This window comes from Equus quagga, chromosome 8 (genome assembly GCF_021613505.1).
Source record: "Equus quagga isolate Etosha38 chromosome 8, UCLA_HA_Equagga_1.0, whole genome shotgun sequence".
In the NCBI taxonomy this organism is placed as follows: domain Eukaryota; kingdom Metazoa; phylum Chordata; class Mammalia; order Perissodactyla; family Equidae; genus Equus; species Equus quagga.
In genome coordinates this window covers 33,075,239-33,098,518 of record NC_060274.1, presented here as the reverse complement: position 1 = coordinate 33,098,518, position 23,280 = coordinate 33,075,239, and the positions used below count along the sequence as shown (strand labels likewise).

At 36.6% G+C, this 23,280-nt stretch overlaps 1 protein-coding gene across 1 annotated transcript in view; it reads left to right on the top strand.

Moving 5' to 3' along the window:
• COG5 (component of oligomeric golgi complex 5) overlaps positions 1–23,280 on the top strand; it is a 336,800-nt gene that overhangs the window by 243,907 nt on the left and 69,613 nt on the right. The window contains exons 12-14 of the mRNA XM_046670005.1: positions 6,566–6,770; positions 17,749–17,910; positions 19,822–19,921. Coding sequence (XP_046525961.1) covers positions 6,566–6,770; positions 17,749–17,910; positions 19,822–19,921 — 467 coding nt within the window. The remainder of the gene's footprint in view (positions 1–6,565; positions 6,771–17,748; positions 17,911–19,821; positions 19,922–23,280) is intronic.

Here is a 23,280-nt window from a genome sequence, read left to right as displayed (position 1 = left end):
AAGACTATTTCTGTCCTTTGATCTGTACATGAATTAGCTCAAGGTTTGGGATATGTCTAAGCCTACACATTTTTGAAGCTACAGAGGTTCTTATTACAATGAATTGAAGAAGACAGAGATAAGGGAGTAAAATCAAGGACAGACATTCTTAATCAGAGATTTTTTCCCCAGAGATATTACTTAGTAATAAAATGTACATAAAATTGTTTTCTAAATTATAAAATGTTAATAGTAATTAAATTGGTTAATATGAATTTCATCTCCATGTTTGTGTCTATGTTGGAATCACTAGTGGTTAATAAGAAAGAACAGTAGCTTGCGCAAGGGGATAATCTGAATAATAAATTACCAAACAACTGGGAATTAGTAGCCTGTCATTTTCTATCTATAAATGATTTATTAAATTATTAAGATGTCTGTATGTGTTCTACAAATATTTATCAACTAAATAATTGAGTGTAATCAAGTTTATGGGTAGTTAATATGAACTCTATATATTTGTGGCAATTTATTATGTAGCATTAGATATCTAATACTGTTAAGAAGTAGAAAATATTTTGCAAGACATACAAAACCAGTATATTATATACTTTATAACTACATATAAAGTAGAATTTAACTTCAAGATTTAAGCATACTTATTCGTAAACTTTAAGTATATTTGATTTAAGTAACTTACAATTAATCACATTTACTGAGATGATATAGTCAAAGTTTGGCTATCTGAAACCCTCAACATGATTTGTTCTATATGGATAAGATTCCTATGAAAGTGAGCATATGTCCATTAAAAAACAAAACTTAATTATTCTATCACTAAGAAATATTTACTTAATTTCTAGTATTCCTGGCGCTGTGCTAAGTACCAAATATGATTTGAAGAAAATGCATTGTCCTTGTCCTTGTAGAGTTTACAGCCAAGTAGGGGAAACATACTTTAAACAAGTATAATTAGAAATTGTGGCAAATGCAAAGAAGGCAAAGAACAGATTGTTAGGAGAGAATATCCATGGGAATATGATTCAGATTGGAGGAGTTCAAGAACTGTGAAGGATCTGAGGATTTACCCTACTTAAAAAGGCTAGCCTGCCAAAGCTTTCTGAATATTGTAGGAAGACGTGAGACTCCTGGGTCAGAGCAAAAGGACTTGTGACTCACAGGACAGCTAACAGCATGTGTATCGGCATATTTATCTGTTGGTACCCCTTGTCTGCGAGTCTCGTGGGAGACGCGGTATGGCCCGTATGGTGGTGTGTGCAGTGAGTCCGCCCCACAGGTAAGAACCCCAGGCTTAGCGGGGTCCCACTTCCGTAGTGAGCAATACGCAAGCCTGCTGTTTGCGTGCAGGGAGAAGTTACCTCATCTCTCAAGGTCGCTTGCTGCAAATACAAACCTGATAAATGGCCAGATGAAGAGCAACCAGGCTTTATATTATTGGCATACCCTGCAAGAATATATAGAGGACACTCAGGGTCGTGGTAGATTGCTTCTTCCTCAGGGGAGGAGGGATTTCAAAGAAGTCCTCTCTGAGATAACTGTTTTTTAGACAGCGTTACTAGGATATAATTGGCATATAATAAACTGAATTTATTGAATTGTATAGCTGGGTAAATTTTGACATATATGTACCTCCATGAAACCATTACAACAGTAAAGATGAGTGAACATACATGTGACTCACAGAAGTTTACTTGTACACCTTTGTAATTCCTCTCCCCACCGTCTCCTCTCTCCCTTCCCAGGCAAGCGCTCATGTGCTCTTTGTCACTATGTGTTAGTTCACATTTCCAACAACTTTGTACAAATTGAATGACACGGCGTGTATTACGTATTATTTGTCTTTCATGCCACATGGTTATATTTAGAGTCATCCGTATAGTGGTATATTCTTATTGCTGGATAGTCTTCCATTGTGCAGTATGCCACAGTTTGTTTATGCAGTCACCTGTTGATGGACATTTGGGTGGTTTCCATTTTTGGCAATTAGAAATAAAGTTGCTTTGAATGTTCATATGCAAGTTTTTATATGGACGTATACTTTTATTTTTATTGGATAAATATCTAGAAAAGGAATGATTTGATCATGTGGTAGGTATACGTTTAACATTTTAAAATACTAGAATCTTTTGCAAAATGATTGTACGATTTTTCCTTTTCACCAACTGTATACTAGAGTTCTGGTTCCCCTATCCTCACCAACATTTGATTTTTTGGTTTTAGCCATTCTAACAGGTATGTAGTCATATATCATTGTGGTTTAAATTTGTATTTTGATAATGACTAAAGATATTGAGTAGTTTTTCATGTGCTTATTTGCCATTCATATCCCTTCTTTGATGAAGCTCCTATTTTGAAAAGTAAGTTGTTTTCTCATTATTGAGATTTGACAGTTCTTTATACATTCTTTATACAAATTCTGTATCAGATATATGGGTGATTTATTTTACCACTCTGGGGCTTGTCCTTTCGTTCTTTTAAACAGTGTCTTTTGAAGAGCACTTTAGACAATGTCCAATTTATTAATTTATTCTTTTATGAATTATGCTTTTGGATTCATATTATGCCTAACCCAAGGACAGAAAGATTTTTCTGTCATGTTTTCTTCTAGAAGATTTGTAGTTTCAGGTTTTATATTTGGGTCTATAGTCTTTTTTGAGTTAATTTTTGTATAAGGTGCAAAGTATGAATTAAAGTTTATTTTGTGGCATATAAATATCCAGTTGTTGCAGTATCCTTTGTTGAAATGTGCCCTATGTCTACTAAATTGCCTTTGCGCCTTGATCAGAATTTGTTTTTCTATATAAGTGTGGGTCTGTTTTTGGACTCTCTATTCTGTGTATCTGTCTTTACACTAATACCAATATTTTCATGCTGTAGTTTTATAAATCTTGAAATCAGGTAGCGTTAGTTCTTCAGCTTTGCTCTTTTTTGAAGTTATTTTTGTTTTTCTAGGTCCTTTGCATTTTCGTAAGAATTTTGAAATAATTTTCTACCAAAAAAAGAGTGCATTGATATTAATTAGGATTTTAATATATAGATTACTTTGGGGAGAATTTGCATCTTAACTGTATTGAGTCTTCTGAAGTATGAATGTATTGTCTCCATTTATTTAATGTCTTCTTTAATTTATCTCAGCACTGTTGTTGCAGTTTTCAGTGTGCAGATCTTTCACATATTTTCACAGATATATCTAATTATCTCATATTTTTAATGTTATTGCAAATTGCTTTGTCTTTTAAATTTCAGTTTCTGGTTGTTCATTGCTAGTATATAGGTATATGATTGAGTTTTACACATTGATCTTATATCCTGCAACCTTGTTAAATTCATTTATTAATTCTAGTAGCTTTTTTTGTAGATTCCAACAGATTTTCTACATAGATCATGTTCTCTGAATAAAACAGTGGTATCACTTGTGCTTTTGCAAGTTAAATGTCTTCTTGCTTGTATTTCATCTTGTTATACTGACTGGCTCCTCTAGGATAATGTTAAATAGAAGTGGTGACAACAGACATCATTGTCTTCTTTCTGGTTTTTAGGCAAAAGCATTAAGTCTTGTCAAGTTTCACATTAGCTGTGGGTGTTTGTTTTTTTAATTTATTATTTTTTTAATTTTTATTTTTTATTGCAGTAACATTGGATTATAACATTATATAGCTTTCAGATGTACATTGTAATATATTTCAAATTCTGTGTAGATTATGTCATGTTCACCACCCAAAAACTAATTATAATCCATCACCACACACGTGTGCCCAACACCCCCTTTTGCCTTCTCCCCTCCCCCTTCCCCTATGGTAACCACCAATCCAATCTCTGTTGCTATGTGTTTATCGTTGTTTTAATCTTCTACTTATGACTGAGATCATACGATATTTGACTTTCTCCCCTGACTTATTTCACTTAGCATAATACCTTCAAGGTCCATCCATGTTGTCACAAATGGCCGGATTTCATCATTTCTCATTGCTGACTAGTATTCCATTATGTATATGTACCACATCTTCTCTATCCATTCGTCCCTTAATGGACACCTAGGTTGCTTCCAAGTCTTGGCTATTGTGAATAATACTGCAATAAACATAGGGGTGCATGTATCTTTATGCATTTGTGTTTTCAAGTTCTTTGGATAAATACCCAGCAGCGGGTTAGCTGGATCATATGGTAGATCTATTGCTAATTTTCTGAGGATACTCCATACTGCTTTCCATAGTGGCTGTAGCAGTTTGCACTCCCACCAGCAGTGTATGAGGATTCCCTTCTGTTCACATCCTCTCCAACACTTGTTTCCTGTCTTCTTAATTATAGCCATTCTGACCAGAGTGAGGTGATATCTCATTATCGTTTTGATTTGCATTTCCCTGATAGCTAATGATGTTGAACATCTTTTCATGTGCCTGTTGGCCATCCATATATCTTCTTTGGAGAAATCTCTGTTCAGATCTTTTGCCCATTTTTTAATTGGGTTGTTGTTTTTTTTGTCGTTGAGATGTGCAAGTTCTTTGTATATTTTGGATATTAACCCCTTATCTGATACAGGGTTTGCAAATATCTTCTCCCAATTGTTAGGTTGTTTTTTCATTTTGTTGATGGTTTCCTTTGCTGTGCAGAAGCTTTTTAGTTTGATGTAGTCCCATTTCTTCATTTTTTCTTTTGTTTCCCTTGCCCAGTCAGACATGGTACTTGAAAATATGCTGCTAAGACTGATGTCAAAGAATGTACTGCCTATGTTTTCTTCTAGAAGTTTCATGGTTTCGGGTCTTACATTCAAGTCTTTAATCCATTTTGAGTTGATTTTTGTACACGGTGTAAAATAATGGTCTACTTTCATTCTTTTGCATGTGGCTGTCCAGGTTTCCCAACACTATTTATTGAAGAGACTCTCCTTTCTCCACTGTAGGCTCTTGGCTCCCTTGTCGAATATTAGCTGTGGGTTTTTTGTAGATACCTTTTATCAGGCCTTCTGTTCCTAGTAGATGGGAGTTTTTATTAGGAATGAATTTTAGATTTTTTAAAATGCTTTTTCTGCATCTATTGATATGATCACATGCTTCTTTTTAGTTTGTTAATATGATGAATCACATTGATTTTAAAATGTTAAATCAAGCATGAATTCCTGGGATAAACTCCCTTGGTCCTGATATATTATTCTTTTTACATATCGTTGGACTAGATTTGCTGAAATGTTCTTTATAATTTTTCATTTATATTCATGAAGGATATTGTTCTGTTTGTTTGTTTTCCTGTTAGGTTTTTGGTTTTGTTATCAGGGTAATGTTGATCTCATAACAAGATTTGAGAATTGGTATTATTTCTTCCTTAAATTGTTTGATCGAATCCACTGCTGAATTTATCTGGGCCTGTGGTTTTTCTTTGTGGGAAAGCTTTTAACTAAAAAATTCAATAGATATAAGGCTATTCAGTGTATCTGTTTCTTCTTGAGTGAGCTTTGGTACTTTGTGTCTTTCAAGGAATTTGTGCATTTTATGGAAGTTTTCAAGTTTATTGGCATAAGGTTGTTCAGAATTCCTTTATTATCCTCCTAATATCTGCAGAATATGTAGTGAGGTCAACTCTCTCATTCCTAATGTGGCTAATTTGTTTCTTCCCTTTCTTTTTTCCTAATCCATCTGACTAGAGGTTTGTCAGTTTTACTCATTTTCTCTAAGAGCTTTTTGGTTTCAGTGTTTTTGTTGTTTTCCTGTTTTATCGATATCTGTACGGATCTTTATCATTTTCTTTCCTCTGTTTATGTTGGATTTTATTTGCTCTTCTTTTTCTTTGTTCTTAAGATGGAAGATGAGGTCATTGATTTGAGACCTTTCTTCTTTTCAAATATAGGTGTTTATGTATAGTACTCCTTTACTGGCATCCCAGAAATTTTTGTATGTTGTCTTTTAATTGTCATTCAGTTCAAAATACTTTCTAAATTCCCTTTTGGTTTGTTTTATGACCAACATCAGTTATGTTAGAAGCATGTTTTTTAGTTCCAGATATTTGGGGATTTTTTAAGATATCTTTGTTACTAATTTTTATTCTAAAACTATTTTGGTTCAAAAACGTACTTTGTATGACCAGAAACCTTTTAAATTTATTCAGAGTGTTTTATGACATCAAATATTGTCAATCTTGGCACTTGAAAATAATGTGTACTTTGCTGTTTTGGATGAAGTATTGTGTAAATTAAGTAAATTTTACATCAATTAAGTAAATTTTGGATGTTGTTTAGGTTTTCACTGTGCTTACTGATTTTTCTGTGTACTTGTTTTATTAGTTACTGAGAGGAAGACTTGAAATCTGCAACTATAATTGTCAATTTGTGTATTTTTTATAGGTTAAGTTTCAAAATATATGGTTAATATATCAAAAGCAGTGAATAGTCTGGGTGGAAAATTACTGCATTATTATAAATAGCATTATTTTAAAAGACATTAGAACACATCTTCAGTTTGTCCTTTAGTATAAGCTATTTGTAGCATCATCTTCATATACAAAAGAAACTTTTATTTGCTGCATTTTATTATTTTATCATTTACCTAATCCATGTTTTTGTTTCGCTTGGCAGCTTCCATGTTTTTGAAACAGGCATTTGAAGGAGAATACCCTAAATTATTGCGTCTTTATAATGACTTATGGAAGCGTCTTCAGCAATACAGCCAGAATATTCAAGGAAAGTTTAATGCAAGTGGAACTACAGACCTCTATGTTGACCTCCAACACATGGAAGATGATACACAAGACATATTCATAACAAAAAAGCCGGATTATGAGTATGTTTGTTTAATCAAACCTGTTTGTTGGCATGTTAAGGATTTTGTCTTTTAGTATAAATTAGAAATTAGGAATATGCTAATTTTCTAAATATTTGTAATGATTATTATTTATTTGTATTCTTTAAAAGACTTTGCAACACTTTTAACTGAAGTCAAATTTAATCCTTAGTTGAGCAGCCTGGTTCCCAACTCAAAGCCATTTTAAAGTATAACACTAAATAGGGTGAGTAGAAGCTAGGAGTTGAGCATATGTGGTCATCATCTCTTAACTGATATTATAATATACCTATAATAAAATCAGACAGCATCATTTTTGATGGACTACTGGCATAAATGTGATTTAAAAGGAACTGGTGTGTTCAGGAAGTATAGCAGAAATAAGTCTTAAGCTGGCATGGGTTCTCAGTCTGGTAGGAAAAAACTAAGTATAGTCAAAATTAACCTGAAAATCTCTTAGATAAGTATAGTATATGCAGCCATATTTAGAAACCACATCGGAAAACAATATACCATCTCCGTAAGTTTAAAGCACACAGCTTTTCCTCCTGAATTGAAAAAGAGTATTATTTTCAAATTTCTGTTTGAACACAAAATCAATTGATTGGCTTGTACACCTGACTCAAGTAGTAGCAGATTCTTATCACCTACCTTGTAAGGAAAATGTTGGATAGATTCATGAGTGCTATTTAAATATTTGTTTCTCTTTCAAATTTTTTTCTAAGTACTTATAGTTGAATTGTATCCACTGTAGTAAGAAGTTCTGACTAGTAAAATAGAATGTAGAAGTTTGACTAGCAAAAGAAGTAGCATGAGAGTAGGCTGGAATAGAATGAGACTATCTTGTTCTCTTCATAACTCTTTTATGCTAAAAATGGAGATTAGATAAGGACTAATGGAAGAGGACTGAACCAATATCTGTTATCTACAAAGATCTAATAATATAAAGTTTTTTAAAAAGTATGTAAAATAGCATATATACTATCATTCTGGCTTACTTTTTTAAATTCGTATGCATCTGCTAAAAAAAGTTCTGGAAATATCCTCAGCAAATGGTAATAGTGGTTTATTTCTAGGAGGTAGAATTCTTATTTTGTGTTTTCTTCTTTTATTTAAAATGAGTATATGTTACTTGTGGAGGGGGAAAAGGAGTAAATTCAATGGAAGGAAAAAAATCAGAGTGGAAAAAAATCACTGTTTTAACCAATATGGCTTCATCGTTACTCTTTGGAGACGGAATTCTCCCAATTCAGAGGGTGACCCATATTCTAAGAAGCCAGAAACTCATGAGGGTAATAAGGAAACAAATGCAATGTGTTTTAAATGTTCTTTTGAGAAGTAAGGCAGAGAAGAAAAGATAAATTTGGCCATGTTAGCTGAGCCAAGGAAAAGTTTTTTTGTTTGTTTTTAGTGATAGAAGGGGAGTTGAAAGTATTTATAGATAGAAGTAGCCAGTGGAGAGAGAAAGAGATAGGAGATGCAAGAGAGAAAAGAGGTAATGAATGGAATAAGGCCCTAGGAGAACCAGAAAAGAATCAAGGCACGAGTAACCAGGTTAGCATTTTTCATCGTTCGTTATTTGTGCTGAATTTTCAATAGTGGTAATTGCTATGAAGAAAATAAAGCAAGATAATGGGATAGAGTGCCTTATAAAGGGTGGTCAAGGAAGACCTCTATGAGAAGGTAGCATTTGACCTGAGGTCTAAATAATGTGAAGAAATCAACTATGGAAGATTTGGAGTAAGATTTTTGCAGGCAGAGAGAAAAGCAAATTTAGAGTCCTTGAGAAAATTAAGATGAGATTTGAGGAATAGAAAGCTGGAACACAGCAAATGAGGAAGGGGGGGAGTATAAAATTGGGTCAGAGAGGAAGGGAAATGTAATCATGTAGAGCTTTATAGGAGTTTATTCAAATACAGTGGAAATCATTGCTTTTAAACAGAGGACTGATATGAACTGATAACCTGTTAAAATTAGCACTCTGGCTTCTTTGTGAACAACTAAGGGAGGGTCACCACAGAGAAGGGGAAATAGGAAATGGAAGCTATTTTGTTTGTCCAGACAAGAGATGGTAATGACTTGAACAAGGAGGAGCAGAGGAGATGGTAAGAATCGGTCGGATTGATTCAAGATTCAGTTTAGAAGGCAAGCCAATAGAATTGCTGGTAGGTGAAATTTGAGAAGAAAAGAAGAATCAAGGATATGCTTGAACAAGTTGGGGGAAGACTGCTAACTCTAGTTAAATTAAGGTTTTTCTTTTGAAACTATTGAATTGAAGATGCAAATAGAATTGCTGAAAAGGTAGTTGAATGTGAATCAGGGCTAGAAATACATGTTTGGGAGTCATCAGCATATAGATTTTTTAAAATTAGGGATTTGGAGGAGATTCTGTAGGGAAGATGTAGATGAAGAGAAAAGAGACTCTTGGCCTGAGATAGGCATTCCAAAATATATAGATTGGGTAGAGGAGTGGCAGCCTGCAAAGAAGAGTAAAACAGAAAAAAAATGGTGAGATAAGAGGAAAACTCAAAATAGTGTAGAACTCCAAAGAATGAGTTCATTAAGTTGGAATAGGAATAGTTAATGTGTCACATGCTACTGAAAAGTTGAAGATTAGGACTGAGAATTGACCTCTTGTATAGCAAAATAAGGTTGTTGGAGGCATAGATGTAGAATGGTAGCTACAAAAGCATAAGAGTCATACGTTGCACAACAAAGTTTCGGTCACTGATGGACTGCGTATATATGATGTCAGTCATCCCATAAGATGAGTATCATATAGCCTAGGTATGTAGTAAACTATACCATGAAGGTTTGTGTAAGTACACACTATGATGTTCACACAACAATGAAATCACCTGGTGACACATTGCTCACAGTTTATCCCCTTGTTAAGTGATGCATGACTGTGTTAGAATTGATTAAAGACAGAATGGGAGGAGATTGACTTCTGGAATGACAGCACTTCCCACTCCACTGACTCACTCCCCAGTGAAACTGGTGAAAACTATTAAAACTCAACAATTTCAAGCCTCTGGAAATGGTCATAAAAGCAAACAGCAAATGAAAAATCATCTACTCAAGAAAATCTGTGAAAATTCCATAAGAAAGAGTTCCGTAACAGTCTGTGATACTTCAACCAAGACTGTTTCCTCCTTCCCTCCTCCCACCTCGGCAAGGCCTAAACTCCATTCCAGACTGCAGCAGCCAAGAACACCAGGATCCATCTTGCCCAACTCCCAGCTGGAGGGCTTTCTTCCAGGGAGGGGCAGACACTCAGCATCTCTCATCCTGCCCTCAGCTGCCTGTCACTGAGGCTAAGTTTAAGGCCAGTGAGATGAAGAGGTGGGTGCTCCCTTGAGGTGCCCAACTGCCACTCAGGGGGTGGAGTTTCTACCTTATTGTGGCTCCACGAATATACTGGTGCCCCAATAAACCTTTCCCCCAGCTTTTGAAATGGTGGTTCCACACCAGGAAGGCAACCTAAGAGGACTTCAGGCTGCTGCCCGCCTCCACCATGTTCCTAGAGTGGGGTCTTCCTCAGGGAGAAGCTTGCCCTTTTCTCCACCCCAGCTCCAGAGCTCTGGCATAAAGATCTTGTCTGGGGGAGAAGCAGACAGTAAAACAATTAACTCCTAATCTCTTCCCAAAGTAACTGACTTCATTCCCAACAGAGCCTGGAGATAAAAGCTGAGGACACTCTCAGTAACAGCGGAGGGGCTGGCCCTGTGGCCTAGTGGTTGGCTTCAGCACTGGGTTCAGCACGCTCTGCTTTGGATCCTGGGCATGGACCTGCAACCACTCGTCAGCCATGCTGTGGTAGTGAGCCACATATAAGAAAAAAAAAATAGAGGAAGATTGGCACAAATGTTAGCTCAGGGTGAATCTTCATCAGCAAAAAGAGGAGGATTGGCAACAGATGTTAGCTCAGAGCCAATCTTCCTCAGGAAAATACAAAACAAAGCAGTGCAGACTGTGGTGAGAGGCAAAGGGGAGGATATTCATGGATCTAAGGAAGATACAGACTAGACTATAGGCCAACTAGCTCTTAGGATAGATCCGGGGAATAAGACAACTGCAAGGAGTCCTTGGGGGTCAGAACAAATATCAAACATGACTTCAGAAACTGTTCTATCAAAGGAGCTATCGTTAGATTGGATTTGTTTGTAAAGGAATTTATGCCTCAAGTATTCTTGAAAACAATAGAGCAGTCTGCTGGCAGTGAGTAGACTTCAGCAGCTGGGTGTGGTCAAGGAAAGAGAACCCTGTCAGTACCACTGTCCTCCCTGGGTGACTGTGGGCATACCCAAAGCTGTGCCTCTCTGATATGCAACATCAGAGGCCTAGCGCCGTGGCAGTGGAATAGACTTCACTAAAATAATCCAGCCAGTCACCAAAAAAATAAACAAGCAAATAACAATAGTAAGCCCCTGAGGTAAGGAGGACCAGTACCCAGTGTTGCCATCTGTATTATCTGAAAAGGTCAGTTTCCAACAAACATTATGAGGCATACAGAGAAACATGAAAGCATGACTCATCCACAGGGGAAGAAAGGAAGCAGCACTGTCTGTGAGAATGACCAAATGTGGGATTTAACAGAGAAGACTTGAAAGTAGCTGTTATAAATGTATTCACAGAACTAAAAGAAATCATGATTGAAGAAGTATAGGAGTGTGTGACAGCAATGTCACATCAAATAGAGAATATCAATAAAAAGATGGAAATTATAAAGAAGAATCAAATGGAAATGCTGGAGTTGAACAGTACAATAACTGAAATTTAAAAAATCGCTAGAGGGGCTCAATAGTAGATTTGAACACGCAGAAAAAAGAATTAGTCAACCAGAATCTAGATTGATAGGGACTATGCAGGCCAAAGAATGGAGAGGAAAAAGAATGAAGAAAAATGAACAGAGCCTCAGAGAAATGTGAGACATGGGTAAACACACCAACATTGACGTAATGGGAGTACTACAAGAAGAGGAGAGAGAGAAAGGAAAGCAAAAAATATTCAGAGTTAATACCTGAAAACTCCCCAAATTTATTGAATAACAAGCTACACATCCGGGAAGCTCAACAAACTCCAAGTAGCATTAACTGGGAAAGAACACGAACAGACACATCACAGCAAAAACGCAGAAAATCAAAGACAAGGAGAAAATGCTGAAAGCAGCAAGGGAAAAACTGCTCATCACTCAAGGGAACCCCCATAAGACTTACAATGACCTCTCAGCAGAAGCAAAGGAGGTGAGAGGGTAGGGGCTCAGAGGAAGAAACTGTGAACCAACAATCCCGTATCCAATAAAGCTCTTGTTCGTAATGGAGAGAAATGCAGACTTTGCTAGATAAACAAAAACTGAGGGAATTTGTTGCTAGCAGACCTAATTTACAAGAAATACTAAAGGGAGTTCTTCAGGCTGAAAGCAGGTCACTCCAGCTCGGTAATTCAAAACCACACAAACAGAGAGCATCAGTAAAGGTAATTATGAAGTTATACAAGACCTTATAAATGCATGTTTTTTTCTTTCTTCTCTTAACTGATTTAAACTGCAATTGTATAAAGTATGTATGCAATGTATTGTTGGGCCTATACCATATAGAAATGTAATATATATAGAGAATATATATAGAATGTATATATAGTATATATAGAAATGTAAAATATATACATACATTTGCCAATAACAGCATAAAGGAGGTAGGCAGGAGCAAAGCTGTAATGTGCTAAGGAAATGATGACAGATGGTAGAGTAATAATTATCACAATTTATTGTTAGATTTGTAATGTTAATAGACATAATACGTATAGCAATAATACCACAAAGATAAAATACTTAGGAACAAATTCAATTAAAGGAGAATAAAACTTACACTATGAAAACTACAAAATATTGTTGAAAGAAATTAAAGATTTAAATACATGGAAAAACATCCCGTGTTCGTGAATCACGAGACTTAACATGGTTAAGGCAGCAATACTTGCGGAACTGATCTACAAACTCAACTCAGTCATTGTCAGAACCTCAGCTGACTTCTTTGTAGAAATTAACAAGCTGATTCTAAAATTCATATGGAATTACAAGGTACCCAGAATAACCAAATCAATCCTGAAAGAGGATGAAGTAGGAGTCACATTTTACGATTTCAAAACTTAGTACGAAGCAATGGTAATCAAGATGTTATGGTACGGGTACCAAGATAGACATTGATCAGTGGAATAGAATTGAGATTTCAGGGAAAAATCCATAGATCCACTGTCAGCTGACACTCAAAAAGCTTGTCCAAATTGTTCGATGGGGACAGAATAGTTATTTTGACAAATGGTGCTAAGACAACTGGATAACCACATGCAAAAGGATGCAGTTGGACCCTTACAACATATTTAAAACTTAACTGAAAATGAATCAAAAAACTAAATTTAAGTTCTAAAAACTAAAACTGTTAGAAGAAAATATAGGGGCAAATTGTCATGACTTAGGATTTGGCAAAGAATTCTTAGCTATGACACCAAAAGCATGAGCAACAACAACAAAAAAAGATATTATATTGGACTATCTCAAAACTAAAAATTTTTGTGCTTGAAAGGACACAATCAAGAATGGGAGAAAATATTTGCAATTTATATATCAGGCAGTGGACTTGTATGTAAAATATATTTTGAAAAACTCTTCCAATTCAACAATAAAAGACAAATTACCAAATTAAAAAATGTGCAAAGGATCTGAATAGAAATATCTCCAAAGAACATAGGCAGATGGCCCATGAGCACACAAAAATATTTTTAACATTAGGGAAATGCAAATCAATCAAAACCACAATGAGTTACCACTTCACACCCACTAAGATGCCTATAATAAAAAATATAGATAATAACAAGTGTTGACAAGGATGTGGAGAAGTTAGAACCCTCATGCATTGTTGTTGGAAATCTAAAATAGCACAGGGCTTTGAAAAACAGTTTGGTAGTCTCTCAAACAATTAAACACAGAGTTAGCATATGTCCTACTCCTAGGTATATATCTAAGAGAAATCAAAACATGTTTAGCGGGGAGGGGGAATGAGGAGTTATTGTTTAATGGGTATAGTTTCATTATTGGATGATGAAAAAGTTCTGGAGATGGATGGTAGTGATGGTTGCCAAACCAAATATAAATGTATCCAATGCCACTGAACTGTACACTTAAAAATGGCTAAAATGGTAAACTTTGTTCTGTATACTTTATCACAATGAAAAAAACATGTTAAGCAAATTTTTAAAAATATCTTCACACATGAATTTGTACACAAATGTTTATAGCAACATTATTCATAATAACCAAAAGATAGAAACAACCCAGGTGTCCGTCAACAGACAAATGGCTAAACAGAATGTGGTATATCCATACAATGGAATACTATTCAGGCATCAAAACAAGTGAGGTAGTGATACATGCTACAACGTGACTGAACCTTGAAAACATTATGCTAAGTGAGAGAAGCCAGTGACAAAACCATGCACTGTATAATCCTGTTCATATGAAAGGCTACAGTATCAAAATCTATAGAGCTAGAAAGTAGATTAGTGGTTGCTTAGTGCAAGCCTGGGGTGAGGGGTAAAGGGATTATATCTGAAGGGTATGAGGTGTGTTTGTGAGGTGATAAAAACATCCTAAAATTGAGCATATTGATGGTTGCACATATCTGTGAATATACCAAAAGCCTTTGAATTACATACTTTAAATGGTTGAATTGCATGTGAATTATATATGTGAATTGTTGCTTTATGTAAATAAAGCAATTTGTGTGTATGTGAGGAAGATTGACCCTGAGCTGACATCTGTTGCCAATCTTCCTCTTTTTGCTTGAGGAAGACTGTCGCTGGGCTAATATCTGTGCCAGTCTTCCTCTATTTTGTACGTGCGTGGGATGCCTCCACAGCATGGCTTGACAGGCGGTGCTAGATCCACACCGGGGATGCAAACCTGTGAACTCTGGGTGGCCAAAGCGGAGCACGCAAACTTACGTACTATGCCACTGGGCTGCCCCCCATAAAGCAATTTTTACAGGGAGAATGGAAAAGGAGGAAGTAGATTCAATTCTTCTGAAAAGTTTAATATGGAAAGAGAAATAAAGCTACTTCTTTCTTTGAGATAACAGGAAAATCACAGACAACAGATGAAGTTACAAAGAAAAAAAAAGCTAGAGAAATGCCAAGTTGGTGAAGGTCATTGCCAGTGGTTTTGGTCTTAGTGTAACACAGAGGCAAATGGTCACCTATAGAGAGTGAAGGGCTGCCAAAGTAGAATTCCAGGTTAATAGCTTGGGCTTCAGTTCTCTTGAAATTAAGGGGTTTGTGTAGATGTTTAATAGATACGGTTTACTTTCTCTTTGCAATACTTGGGAAGCTTGGCAGCAAATACAGAGACCATCTAGATAAGATTTTCTTAGTAAGAGCTTTGAAAGGAAGGTGAGTGAGAAAGATCAGGATGCTAATGAGGACCACCTTGCAGTGGTTGGCTGAGGATGAAGAAGGACAGAAGACTTGGTGGGCTGCCAGAGGGTGGGAGTAGGAAAGGTGTTGACTTGAGTGAGGTCAAAGAGCAACTGCTGCTGCGTAAAATCCAGCACCTTTATTGATATACAAAGCCTGGAATGATTGGTTCCATCTGTTTTCCCTTTGATTTCATCTTGTGCTGCACTCCTGTCACTGAAGTGCTCTGCTTCTCTGTCTTTTTGGCAGACACAGCCAGGTCTGGGCCTTCTTGGGCCTTGCACTGGCTGTTCTCTCCCGTAGAAAGCTCTTACCCTGGAAATCTGTGTAACATGCCCCCTCTTTCCCCTCAGGTCTCTTCGTTAAGGCTTCCCTTGCCTCATCCTGTCTAAAATTGGATGAAAGAAAGAGAGAAAGACCTAAGCATATTCTTTCTGGTTTCCTTCAATTTTTTCTTAAAACTTATCTGTCAGTCTCCATTGTATTTCGTATTTAACTCATGTTAAAATGTTTCTTTTTGTGTGTATCTCTCTTGTTAGTGTATATACTTTAAGAGGACAGGGGATTTTTTTAGCAGACTTCGCTGCTGCGTTCCCCACACCTAGGAGGCACCTGGCAAACTGTAGAGACTCAATAGTATTTGTGGGAGGAAAGGAGATGGAAGACAGCGGGGGCGTGGAAAGTTGTCTTCAAGCTTGCAGATCTTAGACGTGGAGCAGTTCAAAATGATGGTGGCTGACATAGCTCATAGTGAAGCTAGAGTAAAGGGAGACTTGTCTACAGGACAGGTGTTAGAAAAGTCACCTGTTTTGACATTGTAGTCACCAAGGATCCCTACAGCAGATGTGGAGAACAGGAAGAATGTTAGTACTTATAATTCAGTGCAGAAATTTCTGTGGAAGAGGGAAGAGGCTTCTTAAGGTCAGTAAATGACAGGAGCAAAAATGGAGAAGACGTTTAAATGGATGGTGTTTACTTCAGTAGCAGACTGCCTCAGACAGACTGAGACGCCACTTCTTCCCTGTTCATTGTGGTCTTTCTATCTTCCTCTGTTACAGAGGTTATTATGGTTAGCACTTTTTCTGCACCTTGCTTCTCTAGACTGTGCAGCACTTTTAATCTGTATCTTCCCAGCACTTAACAAGGGCCTGGCACATAGTACCTCAGGAAATATGTGTGAGTGTAACACTTACTGAATGAGAAAGTGGTGAGAGATAACTGTGGAATTATGACGTAGGAGCCAAGCGCATTCTGCCCTCTAGGTCTTATCGCTTGACTAGAAGGGATGGGACAAAGAGAGAGCCAGATTTCGTATTCAGAAAGGAGCAGGTCAGATGTTTTCAAGGTTAACATTTAGGACAAAGGGAGATTTTTTGAAAAAACACAATGGAAGGTCTGGTAGAAGGATCTTAAACACAGGTGATGTGAGAAGATAGGGAGTTAATTATGGGGCCGGCCCTGTGGCCCTGTGGTTAAGTTCTCGTGTTCTGCTTCGGTGGCCTGGGGTTTCACTGGTTCGGATCCTGGGCCCGGACGTGGCACCACTTGTCAGGCCATGCTGAGGCAGCATCCCATACAGCACAACCAGAGGGACCTACAAGTGGAATATACAACTATGTACTGGGGGGTTTGGGGGAGAGGAAGGAGGAGCGGAGAAAAAAGATTGGCAACAGTTGTTATCTCAGGTGCCAATCTTTAAAAAAAAATTTCAGCTGCATTGAAAAAACAAGATATGGAGTTAATTATAGCAGCAAGAAAACACACGAAAATAATGGTTATAGACATTTGTAGTAATTGTCAAAGGACAAATGTCAGACCCAGTAGTTGGACTGCTAAATTAAAACACAAATACGTGAAGATACGGGAAGACTAAGGGGGAAAGAAGTGTTTAGTAGGCTAAGTTTTAGTTTATGAAAAATATTGTAAAACAGATTAGCTTAGAACTCCACTTAGGAGTATTTCTGTGATTGTAGGACTTTCACAAATGCTTCTTATTTGGTGCTCATTCTTGTTAGTGACAGTTTTGGCATGAGATGGCTAACAAACCCTTGTCCTGTGCACTCCACTCTCAGCTAGTGAGCTGTGGGCGATGGCAGCTGCAGGTGGAAGGTTGAGCTAGGGGAGCAGGTCTCCGCAGACCTGCCTGTGTCATGTGTGCTTGGGTACTCTCTAAAGACAGGGTTTACTAAGTAAAGCATGGCTCCGTTAGAATTAATAATGTTTAACAGTGTTACTCTTTTAATTTCAAGTGACAGGCCTACTACAGTAGGTACTGGTGCATATTGTATTACATTTATATCTAGGACTTATGTATAAATTTAAGTGTTTTGTCCTTAATAAATGTTTAGTTATGAAATATTTACACATTTCTAAACAAATCTGTTTCTTTGTCTTTCTTCATAGAGTTACCTTTTATACACGAGATCTGTTTTTAAGTATTTACGGCCTAATACAATAGCATTTATTTTGTATAATTTAAGTTCATTTTTCATAAATTTTGTTCCCATAGTCCAGAAAAGGCTCTGAAAGACTCACTGCAACCCTATGAGGCTGCCTATCTGTCAAAATCCTTATCTCGACTCTTCGACCCTATCAACTTGGTTTTTCCCCCTGGTGGTCGTAATCCTCCTTCTGCGGATGAACTTGAAGGTATCATTAAAACCATCGCAAGGTCCGTATTTTTTATTTATTAATGGTGTGCCATAAAATGCCAGCCACATTTGTTAGTGGTGTGTGATTGCAGTACATGTTTAATTTATCTCAAATTATTCAAGTAATTAGCCTTGCAGTTAAATCAAGAGTTTTGCAGTGAATGAGTGCACATATAGTAAGTGCTTGAGATTCCAATTAATAAAACCATTTAAATAGAGTCTAAAATTAGTCTGTTGTAATTATTCTGTATCTTGTCAAGGATGCAAAGTAAACCTCATTCTTTATACCACAGTAAATTTCTAGTTTTACACAGAAAAGTAAGTACAAAAAGAATTTTACAAATTGAGAAGCTATAGCATAGAGGTTAATGTTTTTTATCTTAAATCCAGAAAGTACTTCATGGCTTACCAGGATTATAATCCTGACTTACCTACTTGTGTTTGCTATTTCAAGCTTTCTAACTAAGTGGATGTGACAGCTTTTAAAACTCTCAAAAGGGCAGATATCTGGCAGAGGTGCTACCTGAATGCTTGCCGACAACGTAATTACACTGCTGCCTTTAGACGTTTGCAGTTACCCAGATTAATTTGAAGTTGAGACTATCTCTGTTCCTGTCATAGCTCACAAGTTGTCATAACAGTAGGTCTGCACATTTGTAGATGAACATTGTGGGGAGTAAAAATAGTAGTTAGGCAATATAGAACCAAGGTATAGAACTGTCTAGATTCTTCTAGACTAAAATTTGAAGATAGTGATTCTGAGCCATGTGAGAGTAAGACTAAAAAGCCACAGGTGTCATACACATAAGTGTCTCTCCAGCTGCAAACATTCCTATACAGTGTCTAAATTGCCCAGTGTCTTGATCTTAAATCTCTCCACAATTATCTTGACTTTCCAAAGTCCTGACTCTAGGTTTTTTTGCCCTAATGTCTCCATTATCTGTTTAGTGTGGTAGTCCTGGATTCGACTGGCTCTCTTTGACCTGTTTGTGGAAATGTTAAAGAGGCATCTCTCCTGTTCCTCTGTGCAGCTTGACAAATCAAATATAATGTGGAGCTTGAAGAAGCATACTTATACCAGTGTTTAATAGAATTTAAAAGTGAACATTAATAAAATTCTCTCATTATATGAAAAGGCATTTTGTCACACATAGTATGTACTAGTGTTGTTTCAAAGTTCTTCACTTTTTTATAAAGAATCTGGTAAGATTTATTCTGCTACTTCAGAGACAATAATTACTTTTCTTGCTTTCTACCTTTAAGTGGGTTTTCATGCAATTTTTAACTCCTAGTATTCTTTCCATGGTCTTTATAAACACGTTTTTTTTTTTGGGCAGTCAGTTCAAATGTCTCAATCCAATGTTAAAGTAAAAATAAGCATGATAAAGAATTGCTTTAAGAATCCAAATTTTTAAAATTTCAAAAATCCTGATTGTGCTTTTGACATATTTAAAAAGCTACTCTGTACAAAATAACATGTATGAATAATTTCTACAGAAACTATCTTTCTGTACCGTGTATAATTTGTATTTTTAGCCTATGTCCTTGCAAGGTCATCATTCCATTCAAGAGCTGTCATTTCCTTGCAGATGTCTGTGAAATGCAGTCTCTCTAATTGCACTTATCAGTATTAACAAGAGTGCTACTTTAAAAATCTGTACACAATTCACTCTCTTAATCACAGCCTGAACCCACACATGATGTGCTTTTATTCATGAGAAACTGGTCATTAACCAAGTCATCTCAAAGCACTTTTTTCTAATGCTGAATTTAGGAGGGAAAATGAAACAATGCAACTGGTTCTTGGAAGCAGTCTGTGAAATCTATGAAACGAATCACCTCATTGCTTATTGGGTTTAGGTTGGTATGTTGCTCTTTACTTTTTGATGACTGTGTTGCTAATAATTAAAGTGCGTTTTTGTTTTCTCCAGTGAACTAAATGTAGCTGCTGTTGATGCCAACCTCACATTAGCTGTGTCAAAGAATGTGGCAAAGACCATCCAGTTATATGGTGTAAAATCCGAGCAGCTGGTAAGTGGTGATCCCTTCTGCAAATGTTACCAGTTATGCAATACTTGACCAACTCTAAATATTGAATTGACTGAATATTACTTTACTGGCATTTTTACTTCAGTGAAGTTTTGAAATTTTCTGAAGACTTTAAATCAGGAAAAACGTTACATTAAAAATAGCCCTGCTGGGGCCAGCCCAGTGGCGCAGCAGTTAAGTGTGCACGTTCCACTTCAGTGGCCTGGGTTCGCCAGTTCAGATCCCAGGTGCAGACATGGCACCGCTTGTCAAGCCATGCTGTGGCAGGCATCCCACATAAAATAGGGGGAGATGGGCACAGGTGTTAACTCATGGCCAGTCTTCCTCAGCAAAAGGAGGAGGATTGGCGGCAGATGTTAGCTCAGGGCTAATCTTTCTCAAAAAAAAAAAAAAAAATAGCCCTCCTACCATTGTCATACTTTCAGAATGCAGGCAGGTTTTATAAGGGTTTTAATAAAATACATGTGCCACTTTATGGGCTAATTGTATTTATTTTTAAATATAATTATTTCAGATTAATCAAATTTCCCCTCTCATGTGACTGCTTGTTCCAAATATCATTCACCCGCTGTTAGCTAGTGTGAAATCGACTTGAACCAGTAGAAGAATGATTGGAGGAAGTGAAGTCCTTAAAATTGGAATAGAAAAATGTTGATTTACTTTCTAAAAGTTCTAACCCTGGAGCATGAATATTCAACCCTAAAATTATTCTATTTAAACAGCTGTTTGCATGTATTTAAAATAATAGCTACGGAGCCAGCCCTGATGGCCTCGTGGTTAAAGTTTGACACATTTTACTTCAGTGGCCTGGGTTTGGTTCCTGGGCACGGAACCACACTGCTGGTCTGTCAGTAGCCATGCTGTGGTGGTGGCTCACATAGAAGGACTCAGGACTAGAACATACACAGCTGTGTACTGGGGCTTTGGGCAGGGAAAAAAATGAGAAGATGATTGGCAACAGATGTTAGCCCATGGAGAATCTTTCCCAGCAAAAAATAAAATAATAGCTAAATAACTCAATCATCATCTTAATTCTGTACATTAATGTTTTAAAGTTAAGCACATGTATTTAACTAGTATTTTATGTATGCTAACTGAAATCCGAAGAATAAGGCTTTAGTATATTTTTAATTGTCATTGATGGACTAATTTTGGAGCATGTGCCAAAATCTGATATCTCTACCGTCTTTATAGGGTAGCCAACCATGTTTTCAGTTTAGCCTCTCACTGCTCCCACTTGAAACATTGTAAAATGAAGTACTCTGGTTTTACCTGTATCTTAGTAGTCCCACTCGGTTCTGGAATAAGTTTTAGGATTGGTAAAAAATTGAAGATATTTGAAAAAATGATCCTTGGTGGTAACAGTCATATCGTGAGGCTTCTTACTTCGAGTTCCAGTGGATGGCTGAATTTTGTTTGTGTATTAATATGGTGCTATTTTCCATTCAGTTGTTCTTGTAGCCTTGACAGGTAATTTAGAAGCATCTTTTTTAAACTTTCTTTATTGAAAACTAGCCCTATGGAGACTATGGAATCTCTTTGTAGGTAATTAAATGACTAATTTTTCTCTCAAACATTTTTTTATAGAAGCTTTATTGTAATGTTTGTTGCTTTAAAAAACATTGTTTATTGTGATTGATGAAATTCGGTATTATATCCAATTGAGTTTAGTGTAATTACTGAAAATGTCAGGGAAAAAAACCCTTATGAGATGGTCCCACCTGAGAACATGATAGGGAAGAGCCAGGGTATATCTAGAAAGTATTTTGCTTTTGTGCAGGGGGAGGGGCAGTGATGATGGTAACTTGTGACTTCAGTTAAGGCAATAATGGTAAAAGAATTTGACAAGATTAAAATGTATCAGCAGAGATTTGATTTAATTGATTCTGTTGGTCAAATAGTCTGCGACCCTAAATTACTCAGGCCCACCAAACCTACAATGCTAAAGGTTAACAGAAAGTCATTGACTTTAAAAATTTTTTAAGTGAATTTTTTTTCAAAAGTAATTTTACTTGGGGCCTGGTCCCGTGGCTGAGTGGTTAGGTTCACGTGCTCTGCTTCAGGGGCCTGGAGTTTCGCCAGTTCGAGTCCTGGCCACAGACATGGCACTGCTCGTCAAGCCACGCTGAGGTGGCACCCCACATGCCACAACTAGAAGGACCCACAACTAAAAGTACACAACTATGCACCGGGGGGCTTTGAGAGAAAAAGGAAAAATAAAATCTTAAAAAAAAATAAAGTAATTTTACTTTTCAACTTTCATTTTAGTGTGTAAAGAAAGCCTAAGCATTAAATAAGATTACAAAGAACATTATATGCTTTATTTTTAAAATATATTTTTGATTAATGACTTAAGTAACATTTTAGTGTTCATCTCATTTTTTGGCTGTTAACGCTATTTCTGTCACTCCTCTGTAGTTTTAAATTTGACATGTTTTGTTCTTTGATGTTGCCATATTCCTGTTCTTTTAGAATTATTTCACTGAGCCCGCCTGGTGGTGCAGCAGTTAAGTTCGCACCTTCTGCTTCTCGGCTGCTGGGTTTGCTGGTTTGGACCCCGGGTGCAGACATGGCACCGCTTGGCAAAAGCCGTGCTGTGGTAGGCGTCCCACATATAAAGTAGAAGAAGATGGGCATAGATGTTAGCTCAGGGCCAGTCTTCCTCAGCAAAAAGAGGAGGATTGGCAGTAGTTGGCTCAGGGCTAATCTTCCTAAAAAAAAAAAAGAATTATTTCACTGAAAACATTCAGAGGAAAACAGCCAAATATTAAGTCTTTAGTGGGAGAAAGACTTGAAACAGATTTTTAAGTAGAATGTCTATTCTTTTTGGAAATATTTCTAAATGGAAATGTTGACTTGAAATTCAAGTTGATCCTTTCTGTGGGCCATCTTTCTGGTCATCTAAACTCACTATGTATATTTGGATATATTCTTCCGCATGCCTTTGAAAACTATATTATTTCTTTTTAACCTCATTATTTTAGTGTTCTAGTGTATAGTAGATTATAACATATATAAATTATATATAGTACCTATATGTGTTTATAATAATCTGAAATTATTTTATCATTACATAGGTATTATTTTATTGAAGGCTTTTCTGTTATTAATCACCAGTTATGTGTCTTACAAACCTAAAGCTCTGTGGGACAAATCATTAAATCTTTTTTTCTTCCTCTTAAGTGATACCAGGAAATTCATTTTTTAAGGTTAGGATGGGGCCATAAAAATAACTGCCGTTATTAAGCATTATTGTGGCTTGGACTGTGCTAAGCCACTTACGTGTATTTTCTCATTTCAAAACATACTACAAAGCTACAGTGATCAAAACAGCATGGTAC